A 19,311-nucleotide genomic window follows, 5' to 3' on the forward strand; every position below is an offset into this window, starting at 1 on the left:
ATGTCCTGCCACCTTCCATGACTTATACACGTATACACCCAGGTCCCTCTGCACCTGCATCCATTTTAGAACTAGGCCCTTTATTTTATATTGTCTCTCTGCCAATTTTATGTTGTCCTTCCTACCAAAATGAATCACTTCACACCTCTCTGCATTAAATTCCATTTTCCACTTGCCTGCCCACTCCACCAACCTGTCTATGTCCTTTTAAAGGTCTACACTATCCTCCATAACACTTCCAAGTTTTGTGTCATTTGCAAATTTAGAAATTGTGCCCTGTATACTAAGGTCTGGATCATTAGCATAGATCAAGAAGAGCAGGGGTCCTAACAGCAATCCCTGGGGAACTCCATTATAAACCTTCCTGTTTGAAAAACAATGGTCCACTAGGGCCAGGGAAAGAAATCATGAGCCCTGGCACTTCTCCATTTTCCCAACCCCTTATTCCCTCTGCTAATTTAACCTCTCCCACAATTAAGTGGAGCTAGTTGATATGTAGCTGCTGCAACAATTCTTTGAACATGAAACTGTACAAGCTGAAGCCAACTGGATTGATTTAAGTCAAAAAAGACTACCTGATTTGAGCAGCTTAAAAATAATTGCCCCTGCCTTTCGGTGAGCAATTTCATGATTTTGTTGCCAAAGGGCACTGTCAAAAACAACATTTAGCCTCAATTTACAAGAAGTATATTGTGAGATTATTATATCACTGGTTTCTGTCTCAAATGCAAATTTTCTGTCATAACTGGAAATAGTTTTGCATGTAGAAACCTCTGGAATATTTGCTGCATGGCTCTCCTCTCAATGATCCAGGACACTTATATCAAGCTGGCCTATTCTCTTTACCTCTGAAAAAGAGTCTTATGGACTCAAAACATTAACTCTGTTTCTCTCTCCACAGATGCTGCCAGACCTGCTGAGTTTTTCCAGCATTTTCTGTTTTTGTTTTAGCCAATAACGCTGTTGTTCTGGAAGTGTGTTGAAAATATTTGCTTGAGCCCAGGCCCCCTTAGAGCATAGGCCTCGGTGTTTTGCACCTTGTGCACTCACTTCACCCAAGCCCTGCCATTCACCACTACCCTTTGTTTCCTGTCACTCATTCAATTCTGTGCCCACGTTGCTAGTGTTCCTTTTATTCCATGAGTTCTAACTTTGCTCACAAGTCTGTCGTGTGAAACTTTATCAAATGCCTTTTGGAAATCCATGTACACCTCAACAACAGCATTACCCTCATTGACCCTCTGTTACCTCATCAAAAAACTCAAGCTGGTTATAAACACAATTTGTCCTTAGCAAATCCATGCTGGCTTTCCTTAATTAACCCATGTTTGCCCATGTGACTATTAATTTTGTCCCGAATTATTGTTTCTAAACTTCCCCACCGATGAGGTTAAACTGACTGGCCTATGGTTGCTGAGATTATCTTCACACCATTTTTTGAGCAAAGTTATAATATTTGCAATTCCCCAGCCCTCTGGCACCAACTGTCAGTCTAAGGAAGATTGGAAAATTATAGCTAGTTCCTCTGCAATTTCCACTCTCACTTCCTTCTATATGCTTTGATGCATTTCATCCAGTCCTTGTGCCTTATAAACTTTAAATACAGACAGCCTATCCAATACCTCTTCCTTATCAATTTTAAACTCTGCAAGTATCTGAACTACCTCTTCTGTCACCAAGGCCTGGAAAGCATCTTCTTCCTTAGTAAAAACAGTAATACCTCAGCCATTACCCCTGCCTCCACACATGACACAATGTTGTGTTCCCTAATTGGCTCCACTCCTCCTCTCACCACCCTTTTACTATTTATATCCCTGTAGAAGACTCTTGGATTCCATTTTAAGTTAGCTGACAGTCTCTTCTCATGCTCTCTCTTTACTTCTCTTATTTCCTTTTTCAATTCCCCTCTGAACCTTCTATATTAAGCCTGGTTCGCAATTGTATTATCCATCTGACATCTGTCACAATACTCCAGCTGATGCTTAACCAGTGAATTATAAAGTTCTAGCATGATCTCTTAGTTTTTCTATTCTATTCTTCTGTTTATAGATCCAAGTAACTCATATGCTTTTTGGACCACCTTATCACCTTGCTGTGCCACCTTTTGGTATTTGGATATATGGACGCAAAAGTCTTTCTTCTCATCTCTGTTCTCAAAATTATGCAATTTATAGTCAACTGTCTTTCCATGTTAGCCCTCCAAGGTCCTCACTTCACACATCTCTGCCATACTTCTGCCAATTTCACCATCCCGTCCACCCCATTCTGAAGTCTACAACTATCCTCATTACTAGTTTGGTATCATCATTACACTTTATAATGCTACTCACTACACCCGAGTCTAGGTTGTTTTAAAAAATTAAGAGTAAGGGACCTCTTGGGGAACACCACTACAAACCCCCTCCAAAACTGAAAAACCTTCATCCACTACCACCCTTTGCTTCCTGTCACTGAGCAATTCCATATCCATTCCACCATTTTCCTTTAATTCTATGGGCTTCCATCTTCTTAATTAATCTCCAGTGTGGCATTTTGTTGCTACTACTGCACTATTTTGATCAACCTTCTCTGTTACCTCATCAAAGAATTCAATCAAGTTAGTCAGACATAATTTGTCTTGAACAGGCCAGCTGCCCTTGATTAACACTTGCTTTCTTCTTTACATATGAAAATTAAAGATTCAGCTATTTTATCATTGTTTGGTAGCACAGAACTTGAGTATTGCAGAAAAAAGACATTTTGTCAAAGCTTTTCATCTTACACTCATCAGGACAATCACATTTGTATTCTTGCGATTGGCCTGATGAGTGCAAGATGAAAAGCATCAACAAAATTTCTTTTTTCAGCAATACTATTTTATCATCCTTCATCCACGTTACGTGCAGGATGCTTAGGGACCTTCAATGTAAATTATGCCAGAACATTGCATTCAAAGAAATGGAAAATGCAGTGCAGGTCTCATTGAGGATAATTCTTTTAAAACTGACTCAAAAATTTGGAACAAAATATTAGAAAAATGACAGTCTTCTGCTGTAACTGAAAATCTAGTCATCATTTGAATACAGCCACTGAGCAAAATAAATTGCAGAAAACTCAACAAATGAAGCTCTGTAGCTTGGAGGCAGGTCCATTATTATCGACCTCTGATGGAAAATGTCGAGACACATTTTAAGCAAACAAAAATGTATCTATGTAGATAGGATTAATTATTTTATTTTAAATTGTATAAATGTTTCTGTGCTTATTACTAGAAACCCTATACTCAATATAAGATTTCTTAACTTAGGAGGAAGTACAAGATGGCCACCAAAGGGATTTCATAAATAATGTGGAATAATTAAAACAACATCGGTATGTAATATTAGGAAGAATTAAATAAGAGTAAAGATGAATGTTTTTGGAGAGGTGTCTAGTTAAAGGGAAAGTAGCATAGTTTATATGGCTTTCCAGAAGGTGATCGATAAAAGATCCCACAAGAGCCTTATTAGAAAATTCAGGCATGTTATGTAGCAGCATAGATTGATGGTTGATTGTTGTACAGGAAACAAAGAGCTAGGATAAATGGATATTACTGGGATTACAATGGTGTACCCCAGAGGTCACTATATATAGATAGATTATTTCAATTTGAGTATAATTTTTTTTATTCATTCACGGGATTTGGGCTTCTCCGGCTGGACCAGCATTTATTGCCCATCCCTAGTGCCCTTGAGAAGTTGGTGGTGAGCTCCCTTCCTGAACCACTGCAATCCATACGGTGTAGGTACACCCACAGTGCTGTTGGGGAAGGAGTTCCAGGATTTTGACCCAGCGACAATGAAGGAACGACGATATATTTCAACTCAGGATGGTGAATGACTTGGAAGGGAACTTCCAGGCGGTGATATTCCCATCTAGTTGTTGCCCTTGTCCTTCTAGATGGTAGTGGTCATGGGTTTGGAAGGTGCTATCTAAGGAGCCTTGGTGAATTCCTGCATTGCATCTTGTAGATGGTACACACTGCTGCTACTGTGCATCGGTGGTGGAGGGAGTGAATGTTTGTGGATGTGGTGCCAATCAAGCAGGCTGCTTTGTCCTAGGTGGTGTCAAGCTTCTTGAGTGTTGTGGGAGCTGCACTCATCCAGGCAAGTGGGGAGTATTCCATCACACTCCTGACTTGTGCCTTGTGGGTGGCGCACAATCTCATCAGTTTATGGTAATAAAATGTTGACACATCTGTTAAATATTTATGGGAGACATTGCAGGTTAGCAGAAAAATGTTGTGATACATTTTTACAAAACATTGCTTGGGGCAGAGAGTACCATATCCAATTTTGAGTGCCCTGTTATAGAAAGGGCATTGACGCCATAAAGGACATATCAGTGTAGATTCAGCTGAATGATTCCTCGAGCCTGCCCCACCATTTAACTAGATGAAAAGCTAGAGTTATGAGGTGAGACTTGAGAGAATTTGAACATTCCCACTAAAGCAGAGGAGATTTAATAGAGGTCTTTTAAAATTATGGAGAGTCTTGGTACAGTGTAAAGGAATAGACTATTTCCTCTGATTGAGGCAAAAAATGACCAGATCAATATAAAGTTGTCACTGGGAGCGTAAGCACGGAGGTTAGGTGAAATGTCATCACAAAGCTGGTTCCTGGAGCATCGAATGCTTTGTTGTTGGGAGATATAGGCACCTGAATGGCTTTTAAATATAATTCTCTTAAAATGTTTACAATCGCAATTGAACACATACAGAATGCTTTGATCTGTATATAAGAAATGGGAACAAGCAGTGCCAATTATGAAAAGTACCAATGAGAAATGGACTGTAAGGGAACAAGGGACAAGATGTGGATGTCAACATGTATGAACGTATGCATAACCAAGCATTTGAGGCAGCACAGAAAAGGTGATCTCATCTGAATCCAGCTGAAGGCAGCTGAGTTACAAGGAGAGCTAGATTATTTACTTTGGAGACACTCAGGTGTTCAAGATTCTTAAAGGGATTATTTAAATTGCATGGAACTCGTGAAGCAAGTGTTCAAGTTTAGAAAAGGGAAATTGCACAGGCAGTTATCCAGAGGGCTAGATGAACAGCGGGAATAGATTGCTGAGGGAGACAGTGGAAGTAGGTAGTGTGGAAAAATGTACTGGCGAATTGAATAGATAGGAAGGAACATAGAAACATCAGAGCAGGAGTAGGTCATTCAACCCCGCGAGCCTGCCCCACCATGTAACTAGATCACAGCTGATCTACTACCTCAAAGCCATCTTCCCGCACTATCCCCATATCCCATGGTGGCATCGGTGTCCAAAAATCAATTGACCTTTGCTTTGAACATACTCAATGACTAAGCTTCCACAGCCCTCAGAGCTAGAGAATTTCAAAGGTTAACCACCCTCTGAGTGAAGAAATTCCTCCTCATCTAGTCCTAAATGGCCTACCCTTTATTCTGAGACTGTGTCCCCTGGTTCTGCATCTACATCTGCCCCATCAAAACCCGTCGAGATATTTGAAGGAGAGGACAATAAAGAAGGGCTGATTTTTGGGATCTACCAAATGGATGTTCAATCTTTTCTGCACCATATATCCCAAACTCCATTTTCTTCCATTGGCATCCTGTGGCATTGCTCATGGTTAGCCAGAGGATTTATTGTTACATGCCCATCTATTTCTCTCTCACACAATTAGGCACAGCAGTCAACAGAGTGATTAAAACAATTATTTTTACACAACCATAATGTTATCTGACCTGCATTATATTAACTGAACCACATGGTTCCCAGGTGGAGAATTTCACTTCTCCCTCAAAAATGAAAGAAATAAATCCATTTGCTCCAAACACATAGAATATTTTTCAGTCTATGTACTAAAATTAAACAGTACTAAAGTTCCAAGCTACAAACTTTCAGTTCTCAGACATACAACATGCTGTATTTGTTCGATAAGTAACTGTTTGAACATAGTAACACAGAACTCCTCTGCAAGTTTCCAAAAACACACATCCAAAGCCTAATGCTTTATGGGCAGAAATTTCCCCCCTCGGGGGGGTTGTGCAGAGTCGGGCGCGAACCCGATCGGCACCCCCGATCGGGGCTGTGCCGCCACTTTACGTGGGCAGGCCAATTAAGGCCTGCCCAGCATGACACTCGCCCGGAAATGCTGAGCGCTCCCTGTGCGGGCAGAGTGGAGGGTTCCCTGAGTCGGGGCCTGCACTCTTTTGTGCATGCACGCGAAATAGCGCAGAAATCTCCCTGAGGCACAGAGGCACCTCAGGGAGATTTGTTTAAGTTTTAAACATCTAAATAAAGAAATTAAAAACTTTTAAAACATGCCCCCTCATGTGACAGTGTCACATGATCTGGGACATGTCAATGAATTTTTGAAATTTTTTTTATTGAATTTATAAACCGCCCATGGATGAGGTTCCATGAAAAATGCAAAGGCCGCCTGGGCTCTTCGCCTGCCCACCAACATTAAGGTTGGACAGGCAGCTCATTTAATTATTTCAAGTAGTTTTTAAACAGGCATTTGACAGTTCGGTGGACGCGTGGCTGACTCCACTGCGCCCGTCGAACTGAAAATCCACTAACCCACACAAAGCCCCACTCCACTGGATCTCCATCACCCGATGCACTGAATTCAGAAAAATTGCTCCATTACTTGCCTCACTGTAGCGCTGCAACTTCTAACCCAATGCCCAGGCCCTCCAATCCTCTGACTCTGTATAATTCCTCTTCCACAGTTCCTGCCCCTTCCACCCCCGACACTCAGGAAAGCTGTTCCCTGACTTTGGAACTGTATGCCTAAAAAACTCCTCTGCTTTCCTACTTCTCTCTGTTTGTAAAAACCTCTCCAAACTATTTTTTAAACTGTGCTTTCAGTTTATCCTAATTCTTTTACCACTGATTTGCATTGTGAAAGGCTGTGGGATGTTTTATGGCATCAAAAGTGCTGCGTAAGTACAAGTTCTTCTTTGCACCCATCTGAATAATGTATAAAATATGTTATATTATGCACACAATTTTTTTTCATTTGCATTGCTGAGGTTTCACATTTGACCTGTCCTAGAGATCGCATTATTTGTAAAGTTTTCTGTCAATGTTATCTTTACGACTACTGGACTTTGCCTTTCTAAACCACAATGTGTAACAGGAAGGATCTTTTTTTTTAAATTGAAATCAAACGTGTGGTGTGTCTTGCAAAACATGATGTGTGGGCTTCTCATATGACAGGAAGAAGAAACTTTTCTAAAACAAAACAAAGCCTCTCTTTACACGGTCATGTACAAGTAGTTGTTATAAGGTAACTTTATAATACACTTTAAAGTTGACAATATTAAAAGCCAACTGGATTGCTAAACCTATGACAAGGCCACTAATACTGTTTAAATACAAAAAGTGTATTGTTGAATAGCAAACAGTATTGCAATTCTCAATGGTTCTGGGTGATCAGCTTGTTGTAATTAGGTAGATATCTTGCGTGGTTTATAGTTCTTCTTAATCTATGAAGTGGAACATATTTTGCAAATAGGATGTATGTGGAATTATATATACACAATAGGAACGTAAGTAGGCCATTTGGCCCCTCGAGCCTGCTCTTCCATTCAATAAGATCATGTCTGATCTACCTCTAATAATCTTTCATTCCCTTGTTCAACATGAATCTATCTACCTCTGCCTTAAAAATATTCAGTGACCTCACCTCCACTGCTTTCTGAGGCAAAGAGTTCCAAAGTCGCACAACCCTCTGAGAGAAAAAAATTCTCCTCATCCCCGTACTATAAGGGCAGCCCCTAATTTTAAAACAGTGCCCCCTAGTTCTGGGCTCAGCCACAACAGGAAACGCATCCTTTCGACGTCCACCTTGTCAAGACCATTCAGGATCTTTTATACTTCATCACCCCTCACTCTTTTAAACTCCAGTGGAAACAAGCCCAGTCTGTCTAACCTATCCTCATAAGACAACCCGCTCATTCTAAGTATCAATCCAGTAAACCTCTTTTGAACTGGCACCAACGCATTTACATCCTTCCTTAAATAAGGAGACCAAAACTGCACACGGAATCTGAGATGTGATCTCACCAATGCCTGAGGCATAACATCCTTACTTTTACGTTCAATTTCTCTAGTAATAAAGGATAGCATTCCATTAGCCTTCTTGATTACTTGCTGTATCTGCATACTAACTTTTGTGACTCATGCACTAGAATACCTAGATCCTTCTGCACCTCAGAATTCTGCAGTCGTTCTCCATTAAAGTAATAGTCTGCTTTGTTTATTCTTCCTGCCAAAGTGAACAACTTCACATTTTCCCACATTATACTCCATCTACCAGATTTTTGCCCAGTCATTCAATGTATCTATATCTGCCTGCAAGCTTGTTATATCTTCTTCACAACATACTTTCCTACTATCTTTGTGCTGTCTGCAAATTTAGCTACCATGCCTTTGCTCCCCTCATCTAAGTCATTGATGTAAATTTTAAAAAGTTGAGGGCCCAGAAGAGACCCCTGTGGGACTCCACTTGTCACACCCTGCCAATCAGACAATGCATACTCTCCGGTTTCTGCCAGCCAGCCTATCTTTTATCCAGGCTAATATGTTATCCCCTACACCATGAGTTTTTATTTCCCACAATAACCTTTGATATGGCACCTTATCAAATGCTTCCTGGAAATCTAAGTATAGTACGTCTACAGGCTCCCCTCTAACCACTGCACATGTTATTCCTTCAAAGAACAGTGGATAATAATTCATTTTAAAAATCAAACAAATTCTTATGAAAGCTTATGCATGGAACCTTACTGCCTTTAACAATTTCCAGAGTTGGGCCCAAAAATGGGCCCTGCCTCACCCAGGTGATGCCTGGCAGCCTGCCTGCACAATCTTAAAGGAGGTGGCCAATTAAAAGGCCACCTCCAGGAGTGCTGTCAAATTAAGAAAGGTGAACAGGGCATGCACCCAACTGGGCCAATAGGAAAGCTGGAAGAGTTGCCCTGTTGGCAACACTGCTGAGGTTGGGTGCTGCTGCAGCAGGCAGGAAAATGTGAGGGACCTCAAGGTGGAGAATTAGGAAAATAATAAAATTATTAGTGGCCACAGGCGCCAGACCATCAATCTGGAGATGGCCACTCCTCCACAGGATGGCATATCCAGCATCTGGTACTGATGAGCAGAAATTTCATCCAACTAAATATTGGGAAGACCAATCCCTGTCACAAAGTCCATTCTCTAGCCATTGACTCCCCTCGCTTCCCCCATGACAACCATGTCAGGATGAGCCACACACTTCGCAAACTTGGCATCATATTTGACCCCAGGACGAGCTTCTGACCACACGTCCGCATCATCACTAAGACCGACCACTTCCATCACTGTAACATCACCTGACTTCACCTCTGCCTCAGCTGCTGCTAAAACCCTTATCTAGGCCTTTGTTCCCTCTTCACTTGATGACTCCAGCACATTCCTGGTTGGCCTCACATTTTCCACCCTCTGTAAACTTGAGATCATCCAAACACTGTTGCCTGCATCTTAACTCCCACCAAGACCCACTGACCCATGTTCCCTGTGTTTGCTGACATGCATTGGCATCTGGTAAAGCAGTGGCTCAATTTTAAAATCCTCAACCTAGCTTTCAAATCACCCCGTGATCTCACCTCTCCCTGTCTCTATAACCTCCTCCAGCCCTAGAGCAATTCAAGATATTGGCACTCCTTCAATTCTGGTCCTTGTTCATCCCCCATTTTAATTGCTTTGCCATTGGTGGCCATGTCTTCAGCTGCAAAGGCCCAAAACTCTGGAATTTCCTCCCTAAACTTTCTGCCCCTCTATCTTCACTCCTTTAAGATGCTCCTTCAAACCTACTTCTTTAGCCAAGCATTTTGATCATTTGATACCATCACCTTATAAGTCTCGGTGTCAAATTTTGGTTTGATAATGCTTATGAGAAGCACTTTGGGACATTTTAGTAGATTAAAGGTGCTATACGAATATAACTTGTTGTATGTCGGATGTACAGAGGCAATTAACCTAAATGCATAAATAAGTACATGAGGGAGAAAGGAATAGAAAATAACATGTTGATAGGGCAAGATAAAGAAATGAAGTAGAGTGGGAGGAGGCCCATGTGGAGCATGATTACAGGCATAGACCAATTGGGCTGCATGGTTTGTTTCTACGCTGTAAATTTTATGTAATGTGTTTCTATGTATGTATGTCCTGCCACTTGTCCTAAACTTGCTCCACACAATTCTGTCTTCTTCTCCTGCTGCCCAGTATTCTAATTTGCTCAAAATAAAACACAAACATTGAGAAAACTTAAACAGCATGGGCAGAATCTTCTGTTCGACATGCACGCCGAAGCGTAAAACGGTGTGCGGTGATTTTCTGTTCGGCGGGGGTGCACCGGAGTCGGCTGAGCGCCCGCCGAACCATCAAAGGCCTGTTAAGGCCATTAATAAACTAATTAAAGTAATTGTCAGGGCTGCCCGTCCAACCTTAAGGTTGGCGGACAGGTGAAGAGCCCAGGCAGCCTTCACATTTTTCATGAAACCTTATCCACGGCTGGGATGAGGTTTCATGAAGGGTTTATTAATCAAATAAAATTTTTTATGAAAATTCATAAGCATGTCCCAGCTCATATGACAATGTCACATGAGGGGACATGTCTGAATAATTTTAATTTTTTATTTTTTCCATCTTTATAACTAAACTTAATCTCCCTGAGGCAGGTTCATGCCTCAGGGAGATTTCTGCGCTCTTTGGCATGCATGTGCGAAAGAGCGCAGGCCCCGACCCTCCCTCCTACCCCGGCCCGCCCACACCCGCTCCTGACCAGCCCGCCCAATGGGGAGAAAATTCGCCCCCATGCATTTTAAGTCTTCCACCAAAAAGAACATAGTACCTCTTTGGAAAGAGTAAATTTAGTGCTCATTAACTGGAACAGTGATATTAATTTTAGCAAGCAGTTCAGACACAAAGGGCAGAATCTTCTGGCTGGTGTGCGGGTGGCGGAGTCCGCATGTCAGCGCTTAAAATGTCACGCACTGACGTCGCACGAGCGTTCCGATGTCAGCGCGCGGCATCGTGATATTTCGGTCAACGGGCGCGCTTTGCAGTGGGATGCGTGCCCGCCATTAATTAAAGGCGTCGTTAAGGCCCTTAACTTGCCGAGCATCAATGATTTTGAGGGGCCCGTGCGAACTTCGGCTTGGCGCACGGGCCCAACGGGCAGGCGAGTAGGTGATTTTTTTACAAACCTCATCCAGCGGCGGGATGAGGTTTGATAGCGGTTTTAAAAACGTTTAATAAAGTTTTTGTTTATTTCATTAACATGTCCCATCTCGTCTGACATTTTCACATGAGGGGGACATGTTAATGAATTTTTTATTGTTCTATTTTTTATATTTGCCTTTCAGTGATCTCCCTGAGGCAGCACTCTGACAGCTGGGGAATCCCCCACCTGCACAGGAAGCGCATAGCGCTTCCCGAAGGGCGGCCGCTGGGCAGGCCTTAATTAGCCCGTCCACTTAAATTGGTGGCGGGGCCCGTTTCGGCGGCGGCAATCAGCTGCCCGCCCGCCGCCGAGTCGGTCGGGCCCACCCGCCCATCAAGGGCAAAATTCTGCCCAAAGTTAAGTGCTCCTTACTCTCCACAAAAATATGCTTCAAATACAACTCTTTTCCTGAAAAACCACCATATGCACTTGAGTTACAGCATAAATTTAGTCACGAGACTATGAACACTTTGTGCTTTGGACCCATGCCCTGTAAGGAAGCAAAAAACTCAATTATTACTTTCAATTCCAGCAATGTAGACTAGTGAACTTGTTGACAAATGGCCTTCTTCATGCCCAAATAAACCTCGTACAACATTGTTGGATGTGTAGCCATAACATTTCCTACATTATTGTTCATTCACATATGTGTAAACATTAACTTCACTGATAGCTTAGAGCAATAAGGAACAGAGGAACAGCAGTAAGCCATTCAGGGCCTGTTCTTTTACTTAATTAGATCATGGCTGAATGGTACTTCAATTCCATACATCCCAATTGATACACATATTTTGGGACCTATGCTTAAACAAAATCTGTCCATTTTGAAAATTCCAATTGCCCTACCATCCGCAGTCTTTTATGGAAGTTAATTTGAGATCTAATATGTTTTGGGTGAAAATATGTGGCTTAATTTCAGTTCTAAATAGCCTATTTTAATTTTAACATTATGTCCCCTTGTTCTGGAAATAGTTTCTCTCTATCTACACTATTGAGTCAACCTTCTAAACTCAAGGGAATAAGTAACATGTTTTTGAGAATTGTCCCCATAATTTAACCCTTTAGCTTAATATTGCTGAAAACAGACACATCAGAACAATTCGCAAGAATATCAAATCTAAACGAAACAACAATTTATACTTCATGAGAAAACAGTGCTGATTGGTTAACAAGTGGACTCTGATTGGTAGTGGCGTTGCCGTGGAGAATGCATCAGCTGACTGATAACTGACAGTTAACTGCCAAGCTATGCTTAAATTCAAATCAGGCAGGTTGACTCTGATTGGTCAAGGGATTGTCCTGAGGAGGGAACCAGAGAATGGCTGTTACCTATTTTGTTTAGTTAAAACAGCTGCAAAATAGGTACACTTTGTACCTGTGCACTTTGTGTTTGTGTACATGGGCACCTAAATGCGTTTGCTCCTCGACAGGTCTTATACTTTTTTTCATTCGTTCATGGGATGTGGGCATTGCTGGCTAGGCCAGCATTTATTGCCTATCCCTAACTGCCCCTGAGAAGGTTGTGGTGACCCGCCTTCTTGAACCACTGCAGTCTATGTGGTGTAAGTACACCCACAGTGCTGCTAGGGAGGGAGTTCCAGGATTTTGACCCAGCGACAGTGAAGGAACAGCAATATATTGTCAAGTCAGGATGGTGAGTGGCTTGGAGGAGAATTCCCAGGTGGTGGCGTTGCCATGTGTCTGCTGCCCTTGTCCTTCTAGATGATAGCGGTCGTGGGTTTGGCAGGTGCTGACTAAAGAGCCTTGGTGAGTTCCTGCAATGCATCTTGTAGATGGTACACACTGTTGCCACTGTCTGTTGGTGGTGCAGGGAGTGAATGTTTGTGGATGTTGGTGCCAATCAAGCGGGCTGGATGGTGTCCTGGATGGTGTCAAGCTTCTTGTGTGTTTTTGGAGCTGTACACATCCAGGCAAGTTGAGAGTATTCCATCACACTCCTGACTTGTAGATGGTGGACAGGCTTTGGGGAGTCAGGAGATGAGTTACTCGCCACAGGATTCCCAGCCTCTGACCTACTTTTATAGCCACAGTTCAGTTTCTGGTCAATGGTAACCAAATTATCTTTCTTGAATCTGAAGTAAATGATCTCAAACTTTCCACATTGAACCCCTACTGTCATAGCCTTCTGCATTCATTTAATCTGTCTATGCCCCTGTCCTGCGTCAAAAAACTGAGACCCCAGTACAGATCCCCAAGAAGACTAGTTAAGTCCTGCCGATTTTAAGTTTTAATTAATTTAATGCTTCTGCTTAAAACCATCTTTCATCCATTTTTTGGAAATTGGAATCGGCACATGCTTTTGAAAAATTAGCTCAATAATTTGTAAGGTGGATCAATTGTTCTTGGAACAAAGCAGAAGATGACATTAAACAAGTGAGGTTTACGCCAGCAAGCAAAAGTTTTTTTTTATGTTCATTCATGAAAAATCAGCATCACTGGCAAGGTCCATCCCTAATTGTCCATACGGTGATATGTCTTTATAATGCGCCTCTTGATCTTCGGGACTATGAAGATCCTAAAGTAAACTGCATGCAATGCAAGTGCATAAGTGCAGCATGTGCAGCATACCACAACCTGACAGGTTCTGTTTTCATACTGGCATTAAAGCCCAGAATCACCTTCCATTCACACAATCCTCCAAATCCCAGGTTGCCAATTTACTGGGCATGGCATCAAACGACAACAAGGTTCATGGCTGATGAAAGTCATTAAGGTGCCCATGATTTCCCACTCCTCTTCATTACAGTCCTGGTTACCCAGGCAGGTAATTAAAATACTTGAATTGTGCAAAATTTCTTATAAATTTAAATGTTACTACTTTTGCTTTCAACCAATATAAAGTTGAACTTGCTACTTATAACCATAGGAATTATCCATAATAAAGCAAAACAAGAGCGGATGCACACAAATGCACTTCATTTCAGAAACAACTTTAGGAAACAACTTGTCTTTATATATAATTTTCCATGACCTCAGGAAATTCCAAAGTGCTTTACAGAAAATTAAATACTTTTACAATGTATTCACTGTTTTAATGTAGGGAAATGTAGCAGCCAATTTGCATACATTAAGGTTCCAGAAACAGCAATGAGATTAATGACTGGATAATCTGTTCTAATAATGTTGGGGAGAGATAAATACTGACCGAGCACCAGAACAACCACTCTGAAGAAGAGTCATACAGACTTGAAACGTTAACTCTGTCTTTTTCTCCACAGTTGCTGTCAGACCTGCTGAGTTTTTCCAGCATTTTTTGTTTTTGTTCCTGAACAACCCTGCTTTTCTTTGAAATAGTGCCATGGATCTTTTGCATCCACCTGGGAGGACAGATGGTGCCTTAGTTTAACATCTCACCTGAAAGATGGTATATTCGGTAGCACAGCACTCCCTCAGCATTGCGTTGCAGTGTCAACCTAGATTATATGTCCAATTGTCTGGAGCGGGACTTAAACCTAGGACCTTCTCCCTCACGGGCTGACAGTGCATTGTGCCAAGGCAGACGCTAATTTAGGTTGCAATTAAATCCTTGCTGTGCACATAGTGAGCATTGTATCACCAGAGTGACTATGCAGTAGATGAAGTCAAGTGACAAAACAATCTCCACCGCAGTATTATTACATAGAATAGACAATGCAGAAACAGGCTCAACTGTTCTGCGCTGGCACTTATACTTCACATGTGTCTTCTCCTATTCCATCCATCTCATCTCAGTCTTTCAACATTTCTTTCTATTCTCTTTATTCTCTTGTCCTCAACTAGTTTCCTTTTGAAAGCATCCAAGCTAGTTTTTTTGTACTACTTCCCGTGATAGAAAATTCCACGTTTTAACCACCCTTATTCAAGAAATTTCTTATTTCCCTATTGAATTTATTAGTAACTATCTTTTATTTATGGCTCCAAGTTTTAAGTCCTCCCACAAGTGTAAACACTGTTTGCATCTACCCTGTTCATACCACTCAAATTTTGAAAACCTTTATTAAGTTACCTCAAAGTCTTCTCTTTTCAAAAGACAAAAAGCCCCAACCTGTTCAATCTTTTCCAATACCTGTGATCTCTTAGTTCAGATACCATCCTTGTAAATCTTTCTTCCACTTCTCCACTGCTTCTATCCCTTTGAGACCAGAATTATGCACTGTACTGCACAGTGCAGCCTGACCAGATTACCATACAAGTTTTAACATCGCTTCACTACTTTTGAATTCAATGCCCCTAGAAATAAATCCCAAAGCTTTGTTAGCACTTTTAATTGCTTTGCTGACCTGTGAGGCTGCTTTTATCGACTTGGTTATAATTAAATTTTTAATCAGTAGTGAGTAAGAAGTATACAAAATCCTATAGTATGAATTTTTGCGATTCAGTTCCGGACATTCATAATATGGTCACATTTTAAAACAAATGGGCAATGTATACACTCAGCTGGTAATAGTTCATTTTAATGATAGCATTATTCCAAGGAATCCAATGCTTAACCTGTTACTCTATATATTGAGACTCTTGCAATGAATATCAAAGCTAACATTGAAAGTTTTTAAAATATATGAAGAGTAAGAGACTGGTAATGAAGAATATATCATAACAGCCCATTAAAGGCATACAGACAACACGATAATGGACGGTAAGAAAATGGAAGATTTGCTAAATGGATATTTTGTATCTGTTTTCTGTGCAGGAAGAGGATAGAAAAATAAGTTAAAAGGGACAAACTTATTGAATTTAATATAAGTTAAAAAATGGGAATGGAGAAAATAATAGGAATTAAGATGGTCAACTCTCCAGGACCTGATGATTTCCTCCCCAGAATATTAAAAAAATGGAAACATTGCAGATGAATAAGTCAAATTTTTCCAAATGTCCAGATCCAGGAATCATGTTCTCTGATTGGAATTTATGTCTTAATCCCATGGAGCTTGGAATACAAAGTTATGCTTCAGTTGTATAGAGCCTTGGTCAGACCCAATCATCTGGAGTGCAGCATTCAATTTTGGATGCTGAATTTCAGAAACAATATATAGTCTTTGGAGAAGGCACAGTACAGATTCACTGGAATGATATCAAGGCTAAAGAGGTTGAATGATGAGGAAGGACAGATTGCATAAACTTCATTAGCATTACTTTAAAGGCTGTGAAACTGACCTCTAAAATATTAAAGGAAACTGGTAGAGAACATGCAGAGAAACTATTTCCTCTGCTGGGGAAACCTAGAACAAGGGGACATCACCTTATAAAGCCTTAGAAGTGAAACCAGAGAAGTACTGTTGTGTACAAACAGTAGTAGAAATTCCTCTCCTCAAAGGCTGTAGATGCTAGGTCAATTTAAAGTTTCGAGACTGAGGTTAAAACTTCAAGGAATATAGAACAAGGATGGATAAATTGAGTTAAAATACTAATCAGCGATGATTTAGTTAAATGATGGAACAGGCTTGAGATGCTGAATGGCCTCCTCCTGTCCCTATAATCGCTGAGTAAAGAAAATACAACAAATCAAATTCCTAACCAGTAAATGAAATTACTAATATAAGGTAGGCTATTTTTGTCTTCCATGTACTGTTCCAGTGGCACATTCATTGATAGTGCTGAAAGGATTATCACTGAGATGAATATTCTCTCAGTATATTGCTTAAAGCAGCTTTCTGAGCACATCCTCAGTGTTTCGAAACCTCTTAGAGGAGTCTGAACGCTGTTCATTTCCTCTTGCTCGTGGTTGCACAATCATTCAAACTGGCAAAAATGAAGTGGCAAACTTGGCAGGTCAGACTAAAAAAAATCCCCTTTTCTTAAGAAACACCCCAACTTCAGACCATGTCTTCAATCCAAAACAAAGGTCCTTCCAAGGAGCGAATTCCTACTATACCTTGGGTTTTCTTACCCACCACATTAATCGAGACTTGACTAAAACTGGCTCATCACAAATGTGCCTACCTCGCACATCATAAACCAGGAGTGGCCATATAGATAGAGCTATCACAGTTACAAACTTATCAACAAACTCTTTTGTCTCAAAAATCTGCAGCATTTGAATTTGATTTAAATGCAGTGCAAATGCTAGAAAGTGTTGGGGGCAAGGCAAAATAAATCATAATCCAGCATCTCATATCATTTGCTTAAATGTCTTGTTATTCAGCAATATCATGACATATATAATGTATTGATTTACCTTCCTATAAAGACTCATGTCGAGTTGAACGTATGCAATTTAATTAACAAAATGACTACAAACCCAGCAGCTTTATTTACTTATATATTCAGTTACAGGTGAAAGGATGTGTCGCTGTTTCCAATATGTTGAGAATAGCTTATTGCATAGGATGTTACGCAAGGACTTTTTGGAGATTTTTTTTCTATAATCTTCTTTGTATTTGAACAACCGAGATGTAGTGCAATGCTGCCTCTTTCAAAACAAGAACAGTTCCGCAAACCATGGCATGTCTGTGATGCATCCTGTAGCTGACATGAAGTTTTATTGAAAAACACAACTACCCCCTTTTCTTTCTCTTCAACGTTTTTTGTCTGGAGGTGCGGAAGTTTCGAGCAAAAAGTCACGTTATAACAATGTGATCCCACACGTCAATACACAAACTATTTTTTGGGGTGGGGAGAGGGAAAGTTTTAACCTACCTCTTCGCGCCTCTTGTATATGTGTAAGTGAAGGTGGAATCGGAATATCTGAAATCTAAAACGGGAGAAAAGAAACATTAAAAAGGTAATGTTCAGTCCAAGCACCGGATTTGGAGCTGCCTGTTGTATTGGCGAGATCTGCCAGGGGTGGATTAAAGGAGACAAATCCAGCCCAGTGAAACAATCACGTTGCAGAGTCTGCGATGGAGCACTTCACAGAGCTGGGCTTTTACTGTACGTGTCTCTGCAACAAGTGTTTCCATAGCGACAACAAGATTGTCGATGCGAACGGACAGATCCATGGAAATGAACAGAAACTGCAAATACAGTCGCATTCATCCATCTGCTCCATCACACCGAGATTGTATTAAAAATATCTCAATTGCAAATTAATGCACGGAATATATCACCAAGGGTGGCTTTCCTTTCATTTTTTTTTTGACTGCATGCTGTCAATGAAGCAAATTGAATACAATGACTGCACACTGCCGGGATTTTAGTACTGACACAAAGCAGCATATAGGATTAATAATAAAAAGCTAATCTTACCGGAAAACAGGCAGTCCTTGTCCGCCTTGCACCTCTGGAGTACGCTGTCTATGTCTGTCTGTATCCTCTCCTGCCTTGAACACATCCCCATGAAGTGTAAACAGAGAGAGAAATGTTTTTGTTTTCCTTTTTTTTTTCTCCCCCTCCTCCAGTAAAAGCAGAAATGCGAATGGAGCCGCTGCTCAGCTCAAGGTCACAGTCCCTAGTGTGGTGCAGGTGGGAGGCGGTGCTAGGGCCAGGGAGATGGGGCTCGCTCCGGGGCTGCTCTTGTCCAGGCGGTGTTGCAGCTGCTGAATTCCAGCTGGCCAGAGATGACAATAGCGATCCAGCTGCTCTTCTTCCGAGATGTACTGTACTACGGGCTGCCGCAGCCTCCACATACACATACACACACACACACACCCTGCTCCACAAGGCTTCGCGATTTCGAAAGCTAATAAAGCGCCAGCCCACTGCCGCTTCTTCTTTCAGCTTGTTTTCTTCATTAGTTATTCCTTTTGCATTTTTTTTTCCCAGCGTGGGTAATATCCAACCTGCGACCGGCACTGTCGATCTGGGCAGGTATGCAAGCCACACAGTATTTGCCCACTTTTATTTAATTGAATCAACGTAAGGATTGAAGGCTCCCACAGCTCAATGCATCAGGTGAAATGTGACAGCGTCACCGCTGAAGAAATGGGATTCCTGATCCAGATTTGACAGAACTCACTCAGCCTCTTCTGTAATAAATGCCATATACCAGCTGTGTGTGTGTGTGTGTGTGAGGGGAGGGGGGGCGGATTGTGATTTAATAAACACGACGTCTCCATTTCACAAATTCGATTCTTTGCTTATTATTTATTCCGAACATAATTATTAAAACC

At 41.3% G+C, this 19,311-nt stretch overlaps 1 protein-coding gene across 2 annotated transcripts in view; it reads right to left on the reverse strand.

Annotated features, from left to right (window-relative positions):
- Positions 1–19,083, reverse strand: part of parp8 (poly (ADP-ribose) polymerase family, member 8) — a 443,855-nt gene extending 424,772 nt beyond the window's left edge. For both annotated transcript variants that reach the window (XM_078550076.1, XM_078550068.1), the window contains exons 1-2: positions 18,449–19,083; positions 17,900–17,954 (exon numbers count right to left, since the gene is read on the reverse strand). In XM_078550076.1, coding sequence (XP_078406202.1) covers positions 17,900–17,954; positions 18,449–18,539 — 146 coding nt within the window. In that variant the 5' untranslated portion in view covers positions 18,540–19,083. The remainder of the gene's footprint in view (positions 1–17,899; positions 17,955–18,448) is intronic.
- Between the last annotated feature and the right edge of the window lie 228 nt (positions 19,084–19,311).

Source organism: Cetorhinus maximus, chromosome 1, assembly GCF_964194155.1.
Source record: "Cetorhinus maximus chromosome 1, sCetMax3.hap1.1, whole genome shotgun sequence".
Taxonomy (NCBI): Eukaryota; Metazoa; Chordata; class Chondrichthyes; order Lamniformes; family Cetorhinidae; genus Cetorhinus; species Cetorhinus maximus.